At 27.4% G+C, this 23,267-nt stretch overlaps 1 protein-coding gene across 1 annotated transcript; it reads left to right on the forward strand.

Moving 5' to 3' along the window:
• Positions 1 to 240: 240 nt before the first annotated feature.
• Phum_PHUM611540 (myosin heavy chain, clone, putative) lies at positions 241 to 3,015 on the forward strand (the record flags this gene model as incomplete). Its single annotated transcript, XM_002433006.1, has 6 exons — positions 241 to 1,028; positions 1,185 to 1,295; positions 1,537 to 1,993; positions 2,138 to 2,369; positions 2,449 to 2,679; positions 2,771 to 3,015. The coding sequence occupies 6 exons, from the start codon at positions 241 to 243 to the stop codon at positions 3,013 to 3,015; spliced, it is 2,064 nt and encodes a 687-aa protein (XP_002433051.1).
• Between the last annotated feature and the right edge of the window lie 20,252 nt (positions 3,016 to 23,267).

A 23,267-nucleotide genomic window follows, 5' to 3' on the forward strand; every position in this document is an offset into this window, starting at 1 on the left:
ACAACAATAACAAATACATATATGTATATGCACGTATGTATGTATTTATTTTTATTTTTATATTAATTATAAGTTATGCGGATTTGCGTGCGTGCGTGCGTGCGTGCGTGTAACATTTTATTTATTTTTGTTGTTTGTTTTAGAAGTTAATTTAGTTTGTTTTGTAGTTATTAAAAAATTTATTTATTTATTTATTAAAAGGTAGTTTAAAAAAAACATAAAAAATAATTCGTGAATCGAATGCCACCACCATCAAATTGTTACAATAAAAACTCAACTCGGCCTGTCGAAGAGGAAGAAGATAACAACAACAAAGAAGATAATAATTATAAAACAGATTCATCATGTGGAACAAACGATTCGAGTTCAGAAGATGATAAAAAAGAAAAGAAAAAATTTAATTATAACGGATTAAGCATAGTGAAATCATTTTTAGGACCGAGTTTCGAAGATGCTTTTTTACGCACATTCGAATTTGGTAAATCGTTAATTCAAAAAAATGACGACGAAATCGATACGAATAATGAGGTACTCGTTAAAAAACCTAAAAAATACACTCGTAAAAAACAACAGCAGCTGCAACAGCAACTCCTCCACCACCAACAGCAACAACAAAAAGGAAAATTAAAAATAAAAGAAGTTAAATATAAACCCACGTCTAATCACAATCAAATAAATCAGAATTCGCAAGATTCGCGAGAATCATTGTTAAAAGCAAATATAAAAAAATTAAGCGATGAAAGACTATCTAAAAAACACATCGTTTTCACCGCAAAATTAAATGATGACGAACAAATGTTCAAACCTCCGAATTCGTCGAAAGTAACAAATCTATCGAAAATAAGAAGTTTGGATAGCGATTTGAAACAAGTGGCACCATCTCCGGAAAAGATAAAAAGACAATTGGAAGCATTGATACAAATAAATAAAAACGAAACGAAAAATTTCAATAGGTTTTTCGTGTCGAGAACATCAAAATTTAATTCACAATTAACAGTCATGCCAACATTATGCGCAACTAAAAATCAGTAAATTTTTTTTTGATCCTTTTTACTAAAAGTAAAAGTTTTTCACATAATTGTAATTAAATAATTTTTTTTTTTATTTTAAAGATTAGACGAACAACCGTGTTCGTCGGAAGAAAACAATTCTTGTAAAAAATCATCAGATATTCGACCGCAGAGAATACAATCGAAAATTCCATGTCCAGATATATTCAAAGGTAAAATGGTACAAGCAACATTAAGTCAAGCACCTGAATTTATAACGAGCGCATTAGGACCAACTTTAGACGTGTCAATAATGGAAAATTTAAAAATGATGAGAAATTTATTAAAAAGTAAAATTTTTTTGTTTGTTCCTATTTTTCCTAGAATTTTTTAAAATAAAAATTTCTTTTTTTTAATTAACAAAAATAATTTTAAAAAAGTTTTCGCACGTTACAGCACGAGATTATAGTGGTGTTGGTGGTATTGGTAGTCTTGGTGGTATTGGTGGTGGTAGCGGTAATATTGGTGTCGGTGGCGTCGGTGGCAGTTGTTGCAGTGGAAAATTAGAAGAAAATTTACAAAACTTATCGAAAGCATGTCCGTCGCCTTCTCCGTCGAAACAAGGTGGCGTGTCGGCGCAAAACAGCGCGGTACGTTTGGAAACCCGAATAGAAGAATTGAAAAAAATCATATTCGAATTACAAGAACAAGAACAAATATTGAGGAAAGCGATTGCGGAGGAAGAAAACGATAGAAACAGCAAAAGAAAACAATTCGAAGAAGAAGGTAAAAAAATGTTCGAAATGAAAGCGTATTTAGAAGAATTCTTGGTTAACAAAAAGAAAAGTTCTTCGAGCATTCTGCCATCGGATATTAATTTAATTTTTGGTAACATAAAACAAAGATTGGCGGCGGAAGAAGAAAAATTACGTAAAATAAAAGAACAATACGAAGTGTACAAAAAAGACATTGCTGAAGTTAAATGCAGGAGAGACACGTTAAAGGTAAACCATCGTCATCGTCATCATCATCATTATCATTATCAAATTTAAAAAAAAAAGAAAAACGACAAATTTTACTATTACAGGTAATAAATAAAAAATATAAAAAAAAATTTTAATTGTTTCTAATCAGTTCGTTTTAAACAGAGAAACAAATCTCTGCTAGATGCATGGGATGTTATCGCATCGAAAATTTGTCACACGAAACTTCCATCATATTCGAAAATCCACAGTTTGGAAAGGAAATCATTGAAAAATGATGACGTTGGTGATCTTCATTGTTGTTTTCCATCGGGAGGAGGAGAATTCGATAGGTCTAAAATTGTTGATAGAAAAAAAAGTCACAAGGGATTCAGATGCGGAAGCATAATTAATTTGGGTGAGTTTAAAATGGTACCAACTCTTGGGATTAACTGACAAAAACCTTTCCTCCACCCCCACACTTCTTTTTTTTCCAGAATGGTGCAACGATGGTAAAAGCAAAGAAAATTTTAAGAGTAATAAAACGTGTTACGGTGATAATCACGGTCAGGTTATTTTTCCAATACAGAGAGATGTTATTTGCGGTTTGCATAAATCATTTAAACCTTGCTGTTGCAAAAGGAATAATGTCAAAGGTGAAAGTTTAATGTGTAACAGTGATGATGAAATTATTAATAAACGTTCCATCAGCAAAGGAGGTAAAACATGTGAGTTTGTTTGAGAGTTTGTCTTTCTTATGGCTACCCTGTAAAATCCAAATTTTCTTTTACTTCTTTTGTGCCATTTTTTTTTATTTAGGTAAAAACATAAGTCGTTCGAAATCGGATACGGGTTTGAAAAAAATCGGATCATCGAGAATAACAAAAGTTTTATGGGCCGTTACGAGAATAAACGTTTTTCAAAATAATTGTAAAACATATGAAATAATGGACACGACAACAACGCCACCTCGTAGTCCGCCCGTTAAAACGGAAGGAATTTTCGTTGTCAAAACTTCGAATAAGAGAAAACCTTATTTTAATTTTAATACAGGCCCGTTTTGAAATTGAAAACGTTTTTTTCATCAATAAAATGTTTTATATTATACCTTTTTCTCTTTCTTTTCGTTCCTCCATAATTTTCAACCGTCGAAATCCATCATTTGAAACTGAAAATCACACACACCGTTAAGAACACATTTTAAACTAAAACAAAATGGCGTCTATTTGACAGATAGCAGCACCGTCAAAATTTTCATTTTTAAAAAAAGTTTCCCGCGTCGCCCGGCAGACGTCGACACTTTTTGTTTTTGTATTTTTCCATGTTTCGATTTTCCTTTTTTTTTCTTTTTTTCCCACCCTCATTAAAATTATTTGATTAATTTAAATAAAATATTAATTTTAAATTAAATTTAAATTTATAATAATAATAATAATAATAATAAGATTTAATTTAAATAAATAAAAAACCATCATCGTTATCGGTTAAATTTTCCCCCGGAAAAAAATAAATCGATCGTGCCTGATTTTGCGTTAATTTCTTCATCAAAAATGGCGGGAGCTAGAAAATAAGTCACGTGACAAAAATTATTGAATCGTTTTTAAGAAGGCGAAGAAGTAAAAAAAAAATTGACATTTTAATAAAAAAAAAGGTAGAAAAAAAAATTTATTCGATTTGAAAAGATGCATATAATAAATTTTGTTGATAACTCGATAGGAAATGACGAGTAGGCGTGGCTTTTATTTTCCGTGAGCGAGTCGAAACCTTTCTGGAACATTCTGGTTCCAAAAAAAAAAAAAAAAAACTCACGAGCTAGCTACCCTTTTCGTCAGCAGTTTTTTTTTTTTAAATCTGGACCACAAAATCCAGGGGGTTTCCCTTCTGCCCCTCTCTCTTTTCCTCTCCGTTTAAAAAAAAATCGTCCTCGTTCTCATTTACTCGTTTAACTTTAAACTTTAACCTTTTGACAAACCGGAAATGATTCGGTACAAAAATTTTTTTTCTTTTTTCTCTCTCTTATCAAAAGTAAAACGAAATAATAATAATGATAATGATGATAAAAATATTAAAATAACGTCTTGACGAAGTGTACAAAGAAAAGAAAAAATTTCTGAAGTTTTAATAACATCAAAAAATTGTCAATTTTGGATAAAATTAAAAATGTAAAACGTAATATTATTATCATTATCATTATCATTATTATTTTGAAAATTCTATTACGTTAAAGCAGACGAACAGCAAATTTTTCTCCAGCAAAAATAAAAAAAAAAAAATGAACGAAGAACGAGAAATAACGAACTCGCAATGATTTTTTTTTTTTATTTCGACTGCACAAAAAAAAAAAAAAAGTTATTTAAAAAAAAAAGGAATGAAATAAAAAGAAAGGGATGAAATTATCTACCCTTAAAAATTCTCATCCCTTATTTTATAATACATATAAATAACAGCTTATTTCAAGATGAGTGAACTTCTTTAGATGAAAATGGTGTTGTCATACATACAACGTGATTCGGTGCTCAGTCAGCGATTTTAAAGCCAAGGGAAAAAGTTAACTTGAAATTATTTTCCCCATTTATTATTATTATTATTATTATTATTATTATCATCATCAAATTTTTTAAACATTATTATTATTATTATTATTATTATTATTATTATCATTACGCAATTGTAACGTGTATTTATCACGTATGAAACTGGGAAAATTCGATAGATTTTTTTCCCAATGGTTTCGTTCGTTCGTTCGTTGTCATTTTCACGTTTATTTTTGGTCTTCTGCTAAAAAAAAATAATAATAATTGATTTTTCCAGGTTTTGTATGTTTCCAAAAAGCTACCAAAAAAAAAAATTAATCGAATTATTTTAATTTTCCTGGGGGGAGGAAGAAGAAGGAAAATTAAAAATTCAGGTACGAATAATAATAAAACGATTGATAAAAAATCAAAATGGTGAAATTGATTTTTTTTTTTTTTTTCCAAAGCGCATAAGAGATTTAAATTTGACTGGGAAAATGCTGGAAATCCCAGGGGTTCCGGAAATCCCACGGGATCGATATCCCTTTCATCATCACCATTGTATCAAACTGTTTTAACATTATTCCAAAAAAAAAAAAAAAATTGTTAGCGTTTGATTATTTTCAATTTTTTTTTCTTTTTTTTCAACCATAATTTTTTTACCTGCGGGTGTGTGTGCGCGTGCGTTATTTTTTTACCCCTTCACGTAAACGTTATCAATTTTTATCAAATTATTTTTTCGTAATTAAAAAAAAAAATTTCAAAACGTTTTAAGTTTTATTTAATACACGTGTTTTACAATAATTATCATCATCATCATCATTTCTACCCGTAATTATCATTATCATTGTGATTTCTCCAGTTTTTTTCCCATCAACAACTTTAACAGGAAAAAAAAAAATTTTCTCCAGGAAAATTCCAGAATAAAAAAAACATTTTATTATTACACGTGTGTATGTAATAACACGACAAAGATTTTTCTTTACGCATACATATGAAAATCACAAAACCGGAAAGAGAAAAAAAAAAGAGAGAGAGAGAGAGATAGAAACATATATATAAAAAAACACCGTCATGGAGGAAAAAGAAAAAAAAAACGGAAGGGAATTCAAATAAATAAATATAAAAAAAAAATTCAATAAGTTTCCATGATTGACGTCACATCCCTTTGAGATATGAAAATAACCTTCGGTCACTGATATACACACTCATTAAAATCAAAAGATAAGGGTGAGAAGAACATATCGTAGAAATTATTAATACCGACAAAAACTTCTTTGATACAAAAACGTGGAAGCAGAATCCCAGTACGAGTTTAAAAAAAAACAAATTTTTTTCCCTATAATTTTAATTATTATTATCATCGTTACGACTCGCCTGATTTTTTATACTAACGAGAGTTAAAAAAAAATATAAAAAATTCCTTTTTTTAATTTAAATTTAAGGAAAAATGGTGGGAAAACGTTTTTTTCGTATTATTTTATAGAGTCGTAAAAAAAAATTTTTTTTCGACGTCTTGGTAACGTTAACGATGCATTTTTATTTAATTTCTTTCCTTCATCGTAACCGTTACAAGTGTTTGGAAAATTTTTTGTATTAACAACAGCAGAAAATTCAGGAAATCGTTCCGCCATTTTTTTTTTCATCTTCTTCTTTTTTTCTTTTTAAAAAAAACAAAGCCCAAAATCAAAAGTCAGTGTTGCCTTTTTTCTAAATAAAAATTAAACCTATAAAAAAGGAAAAAAGGAAAAAATTTCGTTAAATACTGGAGACTATGTGACGTCATCATTTTTTTCATCCAGAAATAAAAATGGCGAAATTTCGAGTTTTGAGATTTTATCTCTTCCTCATTTTTAAATTTTTTTTTTCTCCGTAGGAAAAAAATAATTTGTACGACGAATAACGAAATGTTTTTTCAGGAACGTTCCAGAAAAAAAAAAAATTAAAATTTCAAGTTGGCAACCTTGAAAAGACAAAAAAAATAAAATCAATTTTTAAATCTCAAAATAAATTAATTGGAAAAAAATCAATGGTTTTTTTTTATTTTTATTATCATCATTATCGTAATAATTAGAAAATTATTTAATGACGTAATAAAAGGGATACTTATTCTCTTTCTGGAGATTTTTTTTTAAGGGAGGGACATTCGGGTAGGTAAACTTTAAAGTCAAAAAAAAAAAAAAAATTTTTTTTTATAAATGCATTTTTACCCTATTTAAGCTGATTACCATTTAATCTTATTAAAGGTAAATCTAGAAAGTTCTGAGCTTTTTAGAGAGCTTTTAATGAGAATATTAAAAAGGAGAAGATTTTTTCTTATCATTCGATTCTTTACAACCCTCTTCCCCTATTTTTTTTTTTAAATTCAATTTTAATAAATCATTTAAAAAAAAAAAAAACTCACAGATTCATTAAATTGTTTTTTTTTTATTTTCTAGAATTTTCTTTTCCTTTTTTTTTTAACTTTATTTCTACTGAATTAGTATATATATATATATATATATATATATATATATATATATATATAGATAACAAGTCAACCAGTCAGTCAGAGAGAGAGAGAGAGAGAAAAATGATAACAGCGGGAGAGAAAAGTTATATATAATAATAAAAAGATGAAAAGCCATTAATAGAAAAAGTATTAGAGCAAACGAGCACCCGCGGGGGGTGGTTATAACCAGGGGGAGGGAAGAGGAAGAAGGTGAGGAAGGGGAGTGTGCGGCGGCGGCGACGACGGCGACTAAACTAGACGCGTGCCAGGCTTTGGGGTGCGGATTCCTTTTTTGGGGGATGAAATTTGATTTCACGGTGAACATATTCATATTGTTTTAATGCTTCGTTGACCATACGATTTATCATTATTATTATTATCAAACGTTTTCATTTTGATTTTTTTTTTATCTATCGATATCATTCCTTCCGTGATTTTAAAAAAAAAAAAAAATATTCATCCGGAATATTTATATCGTTATAATAATAATTATACCGTTTTAAAACCGTTTAAATAAACAATAATAATAATAATGTTAAAAGTGAGAGGGTGGTTAGGAGAGAGGAGAGGAGAGGAAAAGGAATGAAAGAAGGTAATAGAAAAAGAAAATTAACATCGTTTATCGTTTATATGTAAATTAACGAAATAAAATAATAATTATTTCGACGTCATTAATTACACAAAAAAAAAATAAAAAAATTTTAAATAGTTTTTTACATTTAACCCCTTCCCCTTTCCCCTCCCTTCCCCCTCTACATTTCCCACCCCATCCCTATTTCATCCCCTTTTTAGCGTAAATAATTTTTTAAATTTTTATTCGTGTAGTATTAATAGTGTTGTTATTCGTTACGTGCAAAAAAATTTGACAAAAAATCCGCCATTTTGAAATTTTTGTAAAAAAAAAAAAAACATTTTAAATAAATAAATATATATCTCAATAATTTGAAATCCGTATAATAATAATAATAATAAAGTATATACATCGAGTTTTAATATTTTTCATATACTTCTCTCTCACTCTCCCCACCTTTTTCCCCCTTCGTAAATATATAAAAAAGAAATAATGATAATAATAATAATAATGATAAAAATTAACAATTTTATACGTCTGGAATTAAATACGGTGAAAATTCATGATGAATATTGAATTTTTATTAAGATAGAAAATGAATGTATATATATGTATGGATATAAGCTCCGCCCACTTTGAATTCCATTGGTGAATTTGTGGAAAATTCAACTGGAAAATAGTATGAGAGGTTGATGTTGGTAACCAATGAGAATCATTTCATTACATTTCCCGGATATTTTACTTTATTCACGTTATTTGAAAACCCTATTTTTTTTTTTAATCCTTTACGAAATTTCCAGAATAATTTTTATTTTATTATTAATAATAATAAAATTCTATATCTATATTTTTTTTCATTTTTATAATCATTTGACGTCGCCATTTTTATTTTTTTTTGGCGTCATATCGATCGTAATAATAATAATATTATTTAACCGCATGCATGGATAAAATTATATTATAATAATATGAAATCGATGCAGAGTTGCCAAATTTAAATTTAAAAAATGAAAATTTTATGTTAATCATGTTGTATAATTATTGGAATTTTAAGATTGTTTTATGTTTTTCTTTTATTTGTTTAAACAAAAAAAAAAATTTTGTGAAAATGAATATTAATGCTTACTGCTTAAAAATACTATCCTTATTATTTATCAATTATTTTTTTTATAAATATTACAACAGCTTTTCATTTAATTTTCTTTTTTTTTTTTAAATCGTTTGGTAAATAAAAGAAAATTTTTTTAAACGAGGATTTCCATCGAAAAAAACCAAAAAAAAAATAATTTTTCCTGTTTTTTTTTCTAATCGTCAAATTTATTATTATTATTATTATTATTATTATTATTATTTATATTTTGTATTATTATTATTATGTAAAAAAATTAGGAAAGCTATTTAAAAAAAAAAGAAAAAAAAGGAAAACAAACGTCCGGCATTAATCCGATAAAAATTTTTTCCACTTTTACGAAATCCACTATTTTTTTTTTTTTTGGGGGAAATTCAAAATTTTTAATTGATTTTCAAAATTTTCCTTCTCCTCATTTAAATTATTTAAATTTTTACAAAAAATTTCCTTTAAAAATATCAATTAAAAAAGAAAAACGATGAAAATTATTTAAATTCGTTTTACTGTAAAAAATCTTTTTCGTAATAAAAAAAAGAAAAGAAAATTCATTTTAGAGTTATTTTTGTAACTCATTTGCAAAAAAAAAAAGGAAAAACAAAAAACAAAAATAAAATAAAAGAAAGAAAGTTAAAAAAACGAAAAAAGAAAAAAAAAGAAAAAAAAAAAGGAAAAAAGAATTAAAAAAAAAAAAAGGACAAAATCAATAAGAGATTATTAGTCGAAACGTTGTGAATATAGTTATTTTTATAATGTAATTTTTGGGAAAAGCGCATGGAAAAATATATAATTCAAATTTTTTTTTTTTTTCCTTTTTGGAAAGAGAGAGAGACACACACACACACACACCATTGAAGCCCCAGGAAAGTAGGCTTTAGTTCATTAAAAAAAAAAAAGGTATGTTTATTTAATTATTTTAATTGATTTTTATTTTATTATTATTATTATTATTACTATTTCAATCGTTAAATTTTCCTTTTTTTTTGTTAGTAAATAAATAAATAATTTATTATTATTATTATAAATTATCATATCGAATGATAATAATTCAAAATTATGAGAAGAAAAAAAAAAAAAAAGATTTTCATGATTTTTTTAAAAATTAAATTTAAAATTTTTACGCGCGTTAAAAAAAGAAAATCGATTTATCGGAAAAGTTTTTCTCGTTAGATAATTAATGTAATATTTTTTCAAAATTTAAACGCAGGCGTAAAAAAATTACGCAATCGAAAAAAAAATGTATAATTAATTAATTTCTTAATAATTATTACGCGCGTTTTTTTTTTTTTTTTTTTTTAATGAGCCTTACATTGGTTCTCATATAACAAAGAACGACTCCATATTTGAAAAAAAAATTACGCGACAACGACGCGCGTAATCCGCCATCTTTTTTTTTTTTTAATTTGTGTGTGTGTTAATTTTTTTTCTTTAAAAAATTTTTGTTTTGTTTTGTTTTTCCAGGAAAATGAAATAATGAACGGATTTTTTTGGAAATTATTAATTAACAACATCGTTAATAATAATAATAATAATATTAATTATCGGGCGTTATTTTAAATTAAAAATGACTCAAATCGATTAATCGAAAATATTTTTTTTAGTGCGTTTCGTGTAAAAAAAAAGAAAAACGCGTAGATATATTATTATTATTAATATCATCATCATTATTATCATTATTTTTTCGGTGTGACATAAAGTAAAAATTATTCGGATAAAATGTCGAGTTTTGCTGTTGGATTGCAAGCCCTGGGAGAAAGAACGAGATTCCTGTTGGGAAAATTACAAAAGTAAGTATTACACTAATTTTTAATTTTAACATACGAAAATCAATAATAATAATAATAATAATAATATTAATAAGCGTTAATTAATTTTTATGAATTGGGGAGAAAAAAAAAATTCGTCATAAAATTGTCGTATTAATAAAAAAAAAGGAAAGGAATGGAAAACAAACGAAAATTTTCGAAACATTTTATCGGTCAATTGAGTTGAAATATTGGACTCCAGAGAATATAAAATCCTCCCAAAATAAACTAAGATTTTTCCAGGAAAAACTAAGGGGGGAAGAAAAAAAAAGAGGAAAACTTCTCGTTATTGAAAAAAAATGATTTTTTTTTTATTATTATTATTACGTCCTTAACCGCTGTCGTATTCGACACGACAAATTTTCTTTTTTTTTCTCTCTTTTTACCTACGTCATAAATTATCAATTTTATCTTTACGTCATTACTTATTTACTTAAAGAAAAGAAATAGGTACGAATAATAAAAAGGTACGTTTGAAAAAAAAAGGAAAAATTGGTATTTTAAATCGTTTAATTTCGATTGCGTTTTTATAGTTAGTTTTTTACACACAAAAAAAGCAAAAAAGAAAAAACTTTAAGCTTTTCCATTTCCGGTTTTACAACGGAAAAAGAAAAAGGAAAAAAAAGATGAGATTTCTAAGCCGAATTCATAAAATGAAGTGAAAAGTAGCGGGAAAATCTTTATAACGCTCGACTGGTTTTCACTGATAAATTTTTTTTTTTTGACATCATAGAAGACCTAGTTTTTTATTATTAACAAATTGCAAAATGATTCTTCTACCATTTGAAAAAAAAATCATTCCTTTCATATATATATATTTATTTGATTTATACAAATCGATTACGTTTTCTACTGCTTTATTTCAACTGTGAGACAATATCCTCTTATTATTATTATTATTATCATCATTATGATGACGATATTGTTAATGCCCTTTTTTGTCGTTTTGTATCGACTCGAAAAAATCCGATGTTTTTTTTTTTAATACGTACCTTAAAAAAATTTTTTTTTTTTATCCCCTGTTGTTGTTGAATTTGTGACGTAGAAAAAAGAAAAAAAAAACTAAAAATGTCGATTTAAACATAAAACATAAAATGAAAGGAAAGGAAAAACATAATTATGTTTTATCACGAATCGTTCAAAAAGAATCGAGTTAGAACGCATTAGTGGGCAATTATAAAAGTGTGGGAGAATCAAAATCCATTAACGGTAAAACTTTAAAACGTCGTCGTCGTCGTCGTCGTCGTCATTTTTTTTTTAGTTATCATTATTATTATTATCATCATCATCGTCCGTATTTCATAATCGGACGATTTAGTAAAATTTTAGAAAAAACGATAGATTTTTTCCCCCCGAAAAAAATAATTTTTTTTTATTTTTCGAATAATAATAAATTATGATCAAAAGGAGGCGAGTGGGGGGAGGGAAAGGGAGAAAGGGGAGGTCTTTAAAATTTTCCGACCCGTTTTTCCTTCATTTTTAAATTTTCTTGCCGGCACAAAAAAGCGAATGAATGAGTTAATTAAACTTTTATTATTATTATTATTATAAATTCAAAATGGAAGCCATATTAATTTTTCTTTTTTTTTTTTTTAATGACAAAAGCAATTTAATAATAAATAAATAATTGAATTCGATAAAAAAAAAAAACTTTTCTTTATTTGGTTTCCTTTTGAATTTTATTATTTCGAAATAACGATTAATAAATTTTTCGAGTTCGATATATCGATCGTATAATCATTAAAAAAAAAAAAGGAAAATTTATTAACGTACACATAAATAATAATTAATTCGTGGAAATTCATTTATTTATTTTTCTTTTTAAATTAATTTTAATAATATTGATAAGTTAATAATTTAATAAATTTATGTATTACGTCATTGATTTATCAAAAAACAAAATCAATAAAATTAATCAATACAAAATCAATAAAAAAAAAATATTAATAATTAAAGTGTTCGAATACGCGTGAAAAATATCGTTTTAAAACGTTCGATATATCGACATAATCGATTATTAACGGTTTCGATATCGTTTTTTTTTTTTTTTAATCAAATGTATAAATAACAAATGAACGCGCATTTATATATTTTCCCCCACCCCCCCACTCCAAAAACATTTTTATTTCGACAAACAAAAAAAAAAAATTTAAATAAAAAATCAATTTTTATTTTTTCCTTTCGACTAGGATTTACTCTTAGCTGAACAAATATAAAAAAAAAATTTTCTTTTTTTCTAGCCTCGGTATGCTTTTACATTTTGTTATTTTAAGAATTGCAAGAAAATAAAAAAAAAAAAAAAAAAAAGAAGAAGGAGAAGAAAAGAAAAAGAAGAGAGAGAGAGAGAGAAAAAAAATTCACCCTAGATTTTCCACCCTTTTTTATTTTTCCATTTTTATAAATTATTATTATTATTATTGTTAGTGTTTCACTTTCACGATTGAATTTTACCAAAAATTTATCGCACAATTATCCTGATTCCTTCTTTTCTCCTAAACTGGACAACAGCAAGTTTGGGGGGAGGGGGTAACCGGAATCAGGAAGAACGAATATAACAAATTAAGAATTATTTTAAATTATTAAAACTAATAAAATATCCTTTTATAAAAGGATAAACAATCAATTCGACAACAACAACCAAATCACAGAGATTTCATTGATAAATGATAACATATTTATATACTCTATGAATTTTTTTAATTAGTACAAAACAATTAATAAAAATAATTAATTATTTAAAAAAAAAAATTCTTTTTTATTATCAAATGGGGAAAATTTGAAATTTTAAAATGATTCACTTACCCGTTGTAATCAAACGTAGTCAACGATCTTCTAAGAAATTTCATAACCCACAATTTTCTTATTCGTTAATCACCTGAAAGTTTTTAAACATAAAATTATTTACGTTTTATCATTATTATTATTATTATTTATTGAAAAATTAATAACATCATTTAAAAGTACATTAAATCTCCAAACTATTAATACATAACTCATAAATAATTTTAATAATTAAAACTATTTAAATTAATTAAAAAAAAAGAAAACACGTGTCGAACGTTAAACGCATCTCGTACGTTTTCCTAATTATTATTATGGTTGTTGTTGTTTGTTGTTATCAGGGGGAGTAGTGGTAGTAGTAGTATACGTCGTTTGTTAGATTTAAATAAAACGCGTGAAAAAAAAAATATATAAACATATCGATCGATTATATTAATGCAAAGGAATTGATGCTGCTTCCATCATCGTTTGTCTGTTTGTTTGTTTATTGGAGAACGAAAAAAAAAAAAAAAGGAGAAAAAGGTTTTGAATACTTTAAAAAAAGGAATAGTAAAAAGGGTGAGGGGGTAAAGGGTGATTATTAGGAAAGGGTCATGACAGTTTTATTTTATTTAAATGTTGAGATCAGCCTTTTGCATGTTTGAAAATTCAATAAGAATTTTTTTTTTTATTTCTGCATATTTAACTTCCGCTTTTATTTGAATCCCCATTTCGTGACTCGTTTGTTTCCGTCAAACAATAAAAATGTAATAAACAAACGTAAAAACATTATTAAAAAATTATTTTATTCGAAACGATATTATTATTATTATTAACTTGTCGTCGCTCTCGATGTGATAAATTTTATTTTTTATTTTTTATATTTTAATTCTTCGATATGGAAAATTCTAGAAAAACTAAAAAAAAAAAAGCTTTCTCGTTAGAAAACAGAACAAAGAAGCTGAATAACTACAAAGCTTACTTTTTTTGTTGTTTGTTGAAGGCAAACCCCCACCGTCTTCCTCTCTCTCTCTCTCTCTCTCTTTTTTTTTTTTGTTTGTTTCGCACACACACAATACTCGCATTTGATCTCGCTCTAACGTCTTTTTTTTTTCTCTCTCCCTCTTTCATCCCCCTACCCTTAACTTTTCTTCTTATTTTTTTCTTTTTAACAAAATGTATAAAAATCCATCATTTTTAATAATAATAATAATAAAATAAAATAAAAAATTAAAATAAAAAAAAAAAAGAAAATAGAAGAAAATTGATAAAATGGTTTTTTAAAAAAAAGGTTTGAAGAAATAAAAGGAAAAAAAAAAAAATTTGTGGAAGAGATGGGGGGGGGAAAAGGGGGGTAAAAATCAACCCTCGTCGGTGAGTAATTTAAGAAACCATCCAAAACAACGGTTTCAAATCGAATTAGGAAAATATAATTATATTGAAAGCTTTCCACGATTCAATTTATCTCCGCATCACACAGCATCCACACTGATTTCCGATTTGACTTGAAATTTTTTCCTTTTTTAGTTTTCATCCCTTAAAAACTCACAAAATTTTCCTTTTATTTTTTTCACTAAAACTTTTTTTTAAACAACGAAAAATTATTACTGGAGAAAAAAAAAAAAAGGTATTGACTATATAATACTTGATTCCGTTTATGAAAGGAATTCCCTTTCCGAAATGAAAATTCCAGAGATGGCGACGCCAAATATGCAAGTCGTCGTCTGGCGCCCTTTTAACGGCGTCTTTCAGTCGTTCCAGCTTCCGTATCTTTTTTTTTTCTCCCTCTCTCTCCCTCCCTTTTTTTCCTTTCTTTTATTTTCTTACATTAAATGGCCAAACTTCAATTATCTGATAACTCTTAACCTATTATTGTCTTTTCTTTTTATCTTATAGTTCTATATTACCTTTTCCTTTTCTTTTATAAATTTGAAAGTTTAATATAATTAAATTTAAAATTGCAACAACAACAACTAAAACGTTTTTCAAATTGAATTCCTTTTTTTTTTTTTTTATTTAACTCTCTAAAAACTTTCTCTCTCTCTCTATCTATCTATCTATCTCTATCTCTCTCTCACTTTAAAAAAAAAAAAGAATTAATGACTTTTTCTTAAATAGATAAAAGATAATAAAAGTAAAAAAAAAATCTCATTATATAAAAACATTTATTCTTACTCCCTCTTTTTTCTCTTTCTTCCCTTCCCCCTTCCCCTTTCCCTCCCTTTTTTTTAATAGTATTGTTATAACCTAATTAAAAAATTTTTCCTTTTTAGAAAAAAAAAAAAATATCTTAGATACGTCACTGACTGAATTTATCATCATTTAAAGTCGATTCTAATTTATTATCAAAAAAAAATTCTAAACATTTTTTTCCTTTTTCTACGACATTTTTCTTATATTATTATTATTATTTTTCAAACGGTCAAACGGAAATGGCTGGAAGAAAGGGGAGAGGGGAAACGGAAATAAAATCTCTCATTAACGACTGAGAGAGAGAGAGAAAAATTGAATTTTAGGGTGTTTGCACTGTCACTTTTTTTTCTTGCAGTTTTTTTTCGTATAATTTGAAATGACGTTGTCAAAAAAGAAGAAAAAAAGTTTTTTTTTTTTCCTTCAGGCTAAAAATCTTCGATTCTTTTATTATTATTATATATAAACGATGACGTCACAGAAAAAAAGAAAAGATCGGAAAACAAGATTTTTCGCCCAATTAGGGAACCCTTTTTTTCTATAAACGTCAACAGCTTTTCATAATTTTAAATCAAATTGCCAATAATTGCTCGTCATGCAGAGGAAAAATAGTATTATTATTATTATTATCAATACTATTTGCAGTTGGTTTTTTTTTGTTTTTCTCTTCACCTTCCCCCTCCTCTCACCCTCCCCCCTTATCATTTTGTTTTAACTTCACCTTATTAATTTAAATCCTCATTCGTTTGAATTTTTTTGTTTCTTTCCCTCCCCCACAAAAAAAAACGATCCATTTCCCGTTCCCCCCACACACACATACTCCCCTCTAAAAATAATAATAATAATAACTTTTTTTTGTAAATGGATAACATAACCGGTTTTTTTTTTATATTTCAATGTCAAATAAAATAAAGTTTAATAAAGTTTTCAAAAGACCCTTTTCCAAGTCAATAAAATAAAATAAAAAAAAAAAAAGAATTATGAGAAATCGAAAAGACCCAACAGCCATGACACGATTGAAAAAAAAAAAAATTTTTCGGGTCGGTTTGGGTCGGGAAAACCCCAAAAATCGAAAAGGAAAATTTTTTTTTTTTACATTTTCCCTCCCCCCCTTTCTCCACACAAAAATAAAATTAATCGTTTAATGTGCAAACGATTACGACGACGACGACGACGACGGTAAAACTATAAAAAATCCAAATTACGATATGCTTACAATGAAAAGAATTTATTAATTTTATTATGTTGGTAGCACTGGTTCGATCGGTTTTTAAATAAAGTTTTTACGGTTTTACACGTAGAAGGAGAAAAAAAAAAAAAATTTTCTCCTTTTTATATATTTTCATCACGGAGTTTTCATAAATTCTTTTCTTCTCTCTCTCTCTCTCTTTCGATTTCTTTCTCTCTCTTATGATTTGAAGCCATATTTGATTTTTTTTATTCGTGTTTTACTAAATACACGTTAAACGTGTCAATAATAATTTTTTTTTTCCTTTTCCGTAATGCGTTTGTTGTCGTTAACCTTTTCCCGTAAATTGTTTTCCTTTTTATTTTCGACAAAAAAAAAAAAAACTTATTCCGTTAAAAGGAAAAAAGAAAAAAAAAACGGAAGTGTTGAAACCGGAAATAAGATAAATTTTTGTACAATTTTAATCAAAATAATTGAATGAAACAAAAGAGAGAGAAATATAGTAATCGGTTGATCCTTGAATCTCATCTTATTCACATTTACTAAAATCTAAAAATAAATCTACGAAACACGTTTACAATTAAAATTTTCCTTCCCTCTCTCCCTCTCTCCCTTCCCTCTTCAATACGTCACACACGATTTTCCTTCGGGATTTTTTTTTTTTGGGGATATAATAATAATAATAAATTTTATTTTTATTTTTTTTTGTGAAAATCAAAGTTGTTTATTTGTTTTACAAAAGCTTCTATTTTCAATTTTTTTTTCTTTCTTTTTTTATTCTCTCTCTCTCTCTATCGCTTTCCCGTTTCGGAAAATCTCCAGAACGTGAAGAAAACTCAATGACCCTACTTTATATTGTTTTTTACCCAGTATCAAAACTTTAATGGACTCTAATTTTGTCTTTTTATTTTTATTTGTTTTTCATTTTTTTTTTTTTCATATAAGGTCGAATAAGAAACATGAAAATTATCCGGGGGGGCTCCCCTCTTTCCTCCCCTTCCCCGTACACTTAATTTTTTACCAACGAATGATAAAAATTCGGTAAAAAAAAATTTTTTAAAGAATTATTGTCTCCGAGTTTTATTATTTTCGCCATTTTTTTATTTTTTTTTCACGCGAATTTATAACGGGGGGGGGTGAGGGATGGTGATGGGAGTGGAGCGTCGAGGGAAAGAGAAAAAGGGGGATGAATGGAAAAGTGAAAACACGTGTTAAGAACAAAAAACAAACAAAAAAACAATTAGAATAAAAAGTATTTTTTTTTATAGGAAGGAAAATGAAAAACGAATCCGGAAAAACCATTTATTTTTATTTACATAAGAACATAAAAATCCCTCGATTTAAATAATGTTATTTAAATCGAAACCATAATTGAAATTTCCAGTCGAGATTTAATTGTCGTATTCTCGCTGGAAAAACAGTGTGTGACAGAGAGAGAAAGAGAGACAGAGACAAAGAGAGAGAGAGAGAGACAGAGAGAGAAGAAAATTTTTTTTTCTTTTTTTTTATTTCATCCCCACACGCATTCCCTGTTTTGTATATTTTTTTCCATAACTTTTAAAACACATTTATTGCTCCAGAGGTACGTTTCACACTTCTTTTTACTCAATAATAATAATAATAATAAGAAACCATAGGATGAATGAATGAATAGAAAACTTAAAAGAGTTATAATTAAAACCTTTTTTTTTTGCGGTAACTGGAGAACCTTACGTTCGACAACTAAACATTTTTCAAAAGAAAATATTACATTCTATTAAAATATCTAAACAAAAACATTATTATTATCATTATTATTATTATTATTTTCCGGCATGTGCATGGAGAAAAAAAAATGAATACTATACGAATCATTTTCCCTTTGTTTATTGACTCTTCTTCAATATCCTTTTCAAGTACCCGAAAAAGATTTAATATACTCTCTCTCGTTTTTTTATATAAAACAAAAATATAAATTAATCCTTATCCGCGTATGTTATTTATAAGTGTAATACATCTTCTTATAAGATGATTTTTTAAAAAAAATTCCTTCCAAAGTTTTTTTCTTTATTCATTTCATCTTTGATAAAAATCGTTGGATGAATATAATAAAACGTTGAAGGGATATAAAACCTCTCTCTCCTTTGATGTTTTCCTCTCTCCTCTCTCCTAAAAAAGATAGATAGATTTCACATCTTACCATTTGTCTAATTTACCAATATAAGAAGTAAATGATGATAAATCCTCTCGTCTGATGATGATAATGATTACGTTTTTAAAAAAAAAGTAAATCCCACTTTTATTTATATATATTTCTTTTTACGACGATTTCAATTAGCGGTTTTCTTTTAATGCCTGCCTACCACCCTACTATTAAAATCGTCAAAAAAAAAAGAACATCCGGTTTATAAAATTTTTTATTATGGTTATACTGGACGCCCTTTTTTTTTTTTTTTTTTATTCATCGATTATAACCGAAGGCAAAAAATTTTCGTCCCTCTACTTCCCGCTACTTCTTCTTCTTTTTATTTATTTATTTTATAAACTTTTGTATTCTTACTTTCATTTTTTTTTTTTATTAATAAACTTTTATTTTAATTAACATCATCATCATCATCATCATCATCAACGTTAATAAAAAAAAATTTTTTTTTCATCCGTCACCACCGCCAATTATTTTTATTAAAAAAAAAAAAAAAATGGATAGAAAAGGCTTAAAAATCAAACGGAGGAGGTTAGGGGATGGTGTGAGGGGGTGATAAAAAAGATGGCGCGCGCGGTTTCTTTGTGAAAGAATGAGAGAAATTTGATTCGAAGAAAATAAGGGATGATTAATGAGGTTTCACTTGTCATTCTTCATTAGTTAAAATAGTAATAATAATGACTTTTAAATATTTTATAAGATGGAATATATATTTTGTTTTAAAACTTTTCCAACGACAACAACAAACAACAAATTATTTAAAAGAAAAGAAATTGTCTCGAAAACGCAAAATGAGGAAAAAACAAATCGAACTCATCACGACAAACGTTTTTGAAAATAAAAAATTCATTAATGGCGGCGGTGGAAGTGGCAGCGGCGGCGACGACGACGACGGTATTAAAATCTTAATGTAAAAAAAAAACTTTATAAAAAGTATTAAGTTGTCTTGTAACCACTACGGGAAAGCGGAAAAAATGTGTGAGGTAGGGGGTGTGGGGGGGTGTAAGGGAGATAAATAAATTTGTAACAGCGTCTTAAAGTGTAATTTGCTCTCCAGCAGAAGAAAAATCCTCCTTTTCCCCGTCAGAAGAAAAAAAAAAAAAAAACGTGATTTGGTTACGTAAACAAAAAAAATTTTTTTTTTTTAAAAAGAAATTTTCGTGGTGACTCCCACAAAAAGAGAAAGAGAGAAAATTTTCGATTTTTTCCCATAATTTTCCTATAATTACGTATTACCAATAAAATTTATACTTTAATAAATAACTCGCACGCATTATTATTATTATTATTATTATTTTAAAGAGTTATCAAAAGCGTGAAAAAAAAGAAAAGAAAGAAATTTTTTTTTTTTTTATATCTCGTTTGAAGGGTTCATTTTAAACTACGTGTTAGCCATAACAAATGGAAAAACAAAAAAGTCATCGAAGCGAGTAAAGAAATTGGAAACAATTGAAGAAGGGATGAGAGAGAGAAAGAGAGAGAGTGAGAGAGTGAAGACGGGGGTTGATTAAATGGAATCTTGTACCCGTGAGTTATGACGTTGACAACAACAACCTCCCGTCCCGTCCCTTTGAAAAATCCTCCCTATATTTGTCGCCTACATAACTATATAAGCACACCGAACCCCCCATTTTGTATCCTCTCTTCTTCCACCACTACCACCACCCTTTCGGAGTTGTATTGCCTTTCTTCGTTATTTATTGTTGTTTCGTTTTCTGCCTTACAACGCCGATTACTTTCATCTCTCTCTCTCTCTCTCTTTCTCTCTCTCTCTCTCTCTTCCCTTTTTCATAAATGTAATTTTTCTTGCTGTGCATTATTACTTAGGATAATAAGCTTAGATATTCGTCTGTTATGTAATATAAGAAATTTTTTTTTAAAAGAAGAAAAGTGTCGGGTAGGGGATGAGGAGGATAAGGGGGATAAGAGGGGGGAGGAGGTAGAGAGGAAGGGAAGATTTGGTAAAAAGAAAAAAAAAAGGAAAAGAAGAAGTAACTACTTAATTATCTTAAAAGAACAGAATTTTCCGGATTATAAATAAATTTATTTAGATTAATGATGACTTTCATTAAAGTCCTTAAGTATAAAAAAAGGATGAATAATTAGTTAAGAAAATTAATTTTTTTTTTTTTTTTTGTAAATTGAAGAGTAATGGCGACCGTGAAAATTTATTACGAAAGGAAATGATTTTTTTTTTTTAATATCGAATCATATCCGGTTGGAAAATCTTTTTCCCTTTTTTTCACAAAGGATTTGGTCATCATTACCTTTAATGCTTTACTACTACTACCTTCATCAACTCAATGACGATATATATTTCTTTTATAAAGGAAAAAAAGGAAAGAAAAAAGGAAAAAAAAATTTTTTAAGGAAACCATTGAGACCATATTAAATCGGTAAATAGCGAAAAGCGGATAATCCATGATTTCCCACAGGATTTAAGGACTGCTGCGGTTGTTGTTGTTCCTGTTCTCTTGAATAGCAGTATTCTTCTTCACGATACAAAGCGTTTTAATAAAAAAAAAAATTTTTTAAATGAATCATTCATCTTTTGAATTTATTTCGTTATTATATATCTTTTAATATATATACCCATTTGAAATTTAATTGAACTTAAATACATTTTAAATAATATATAAAAAACCTATCATTTAAGAATTTCAACTCGATTTCATATCTGACTCATGGTTGAATGGGCTTCATGAGCTGTCTATTTTCTGATGAATTCAGATTCGTTTTTTATCTTTCTCTCTCTCTCTCTCTCTCTCAAACTTTATATATTTATCTCTCTCTTTTTCTATATTTTTTTCTTTTTTTTCCCGTTGAAAGCATTAGCAGATATTTTACAGATATGAGAAGAAAAACCTTACTTTTTCTTTCCTTTTTCTTTTTTTTAAATGGGTTTTTTTTTCTTTTCTTGACTTTTCTTCTACTTTTATTTTTTTCACGCTTCACCGATATCATTCGGTTATTTTATTTTTTTTTTTGGGGGGGTTTTCAAAAAAAAAAACCTTTTTTTATAAAAAAAAAAAGGGGGGAACAAAAATTTCTATTTCATTTACACCCATTTGAAAAGTTTTTTTTTTTTTTTTTTAAATGCGTCACGCATATAATTTTAATTTTATTAATTCATTCAATCATTCACTCATTCACTCACTCATTCATTCACTCATTCATTCATTCACTTATGTTAATGACGTAAAAATAATTCCCTTCCTCCCCCTCGACAACAACAATCATTCACACAAATATTTTAAATTAATAATTTTTACAAAAACGTGGCAGTAGAAATTTCAAAAAAAAAAAATGACAAAAGTAAAAATATTTAAAACCACGATGAAAATTATAGTTTAAACCACGACAATGTGGGGAATGGGAGGGGCTGGGGAAGAGCGTTTAGTAAATTTAAATACATTCAAGGAAAAGGGGGTTGAATTTTTCCAAAAAAAAAAAAAAATTCCGGTTTCGTTTATACATAAAACCCATATTATTATTATCATTATCATTATCATCATTATCATTCATAGCACGCAATCACTTAATTATTATTATTATTACGATAAAAAAAAAAAAAGTCGAAACCGTCGTCGTTTGCATCAATTACCACCATCCCCACACGATTTTACACGTTTTAAGAAATTTTTTTTTTTTTTTTTTTTGGTTTTAAACCGGAAATAATCCTCGTGATGACGTCATTCATAGAATTTCTACTCGGTAGTAAAAGAAAGAGAGAAAGAAAAATGCAACATATAAGAAATTTGATAGTAAAAAGATTTTCTTTTTTTTCTCTTGATGACAAAGTTAAGAGTTGACAACATGATTGCGAACCGTTAAAAGCTTTGCTGTTAAGAAAAGAAGATGGGATGATGATGATGATGATGATGATAATGATGAAGAGCTTTTAGATAATAATGAAGACTGATGATCAGTCCACTTGAATTAGTTTTTAGTTTTTTTTTTTTTTACCCTAAAAGGGTGGTTTTTTTGTCTTCCTTCCACCCCTTTCGTTAATTTTTACGCAGGACTAACCGACGGGAAATGGTTATTTTAAAAAAATGTCGTTTGTGTTTTTTTTTTTTAGTTTTTTTTTTTTTTTATGGAAATAAAAATGAAGAAAAATGAATAAGAAAAGGAAATGAAAGGTTTCGAAAAGGATCCCGTCGCGTTGAAAAGGTTTTTTCTAAATAGAAAAAGATGAATCGGGATTTTATGTGATGGGATTTCATCATGAGAGATTTTAAAGGTTTGAGTTAAAATGACCATTCAATCGACCGAACCCACCGTTATTTTTCTTCTTACACGTCAATTTTTCATTGTCCTCTTTTTCACCCCCTCCCCCTTCCCTCCCCTCTCTTTCAACATTTTTTCGAAATCGAACGAAATGATTTTTTAACGTTGCTCCCTTTTTTTTTTTTAGTTTAAAAGTTATTCTTCCACGACGACGAAAATTTTTTTTTTAAACTCCATCATCATCATCATTTCCGCACGA

The sequence above is a fragment of the Pediculus humanus genome, genomic scaffold, assembly GCF_000006295.1.
Source record: "Pediculus humanus corporis 1103172108319 genomic scaffold, whole genome shotgun sequence".
NCBI classification, from domain to species: Eukaryota; Metazoa; Arthropoda; class Insecta; order Psocodea; family Pediculidae; genus Pediculus; species Pediculus humanus.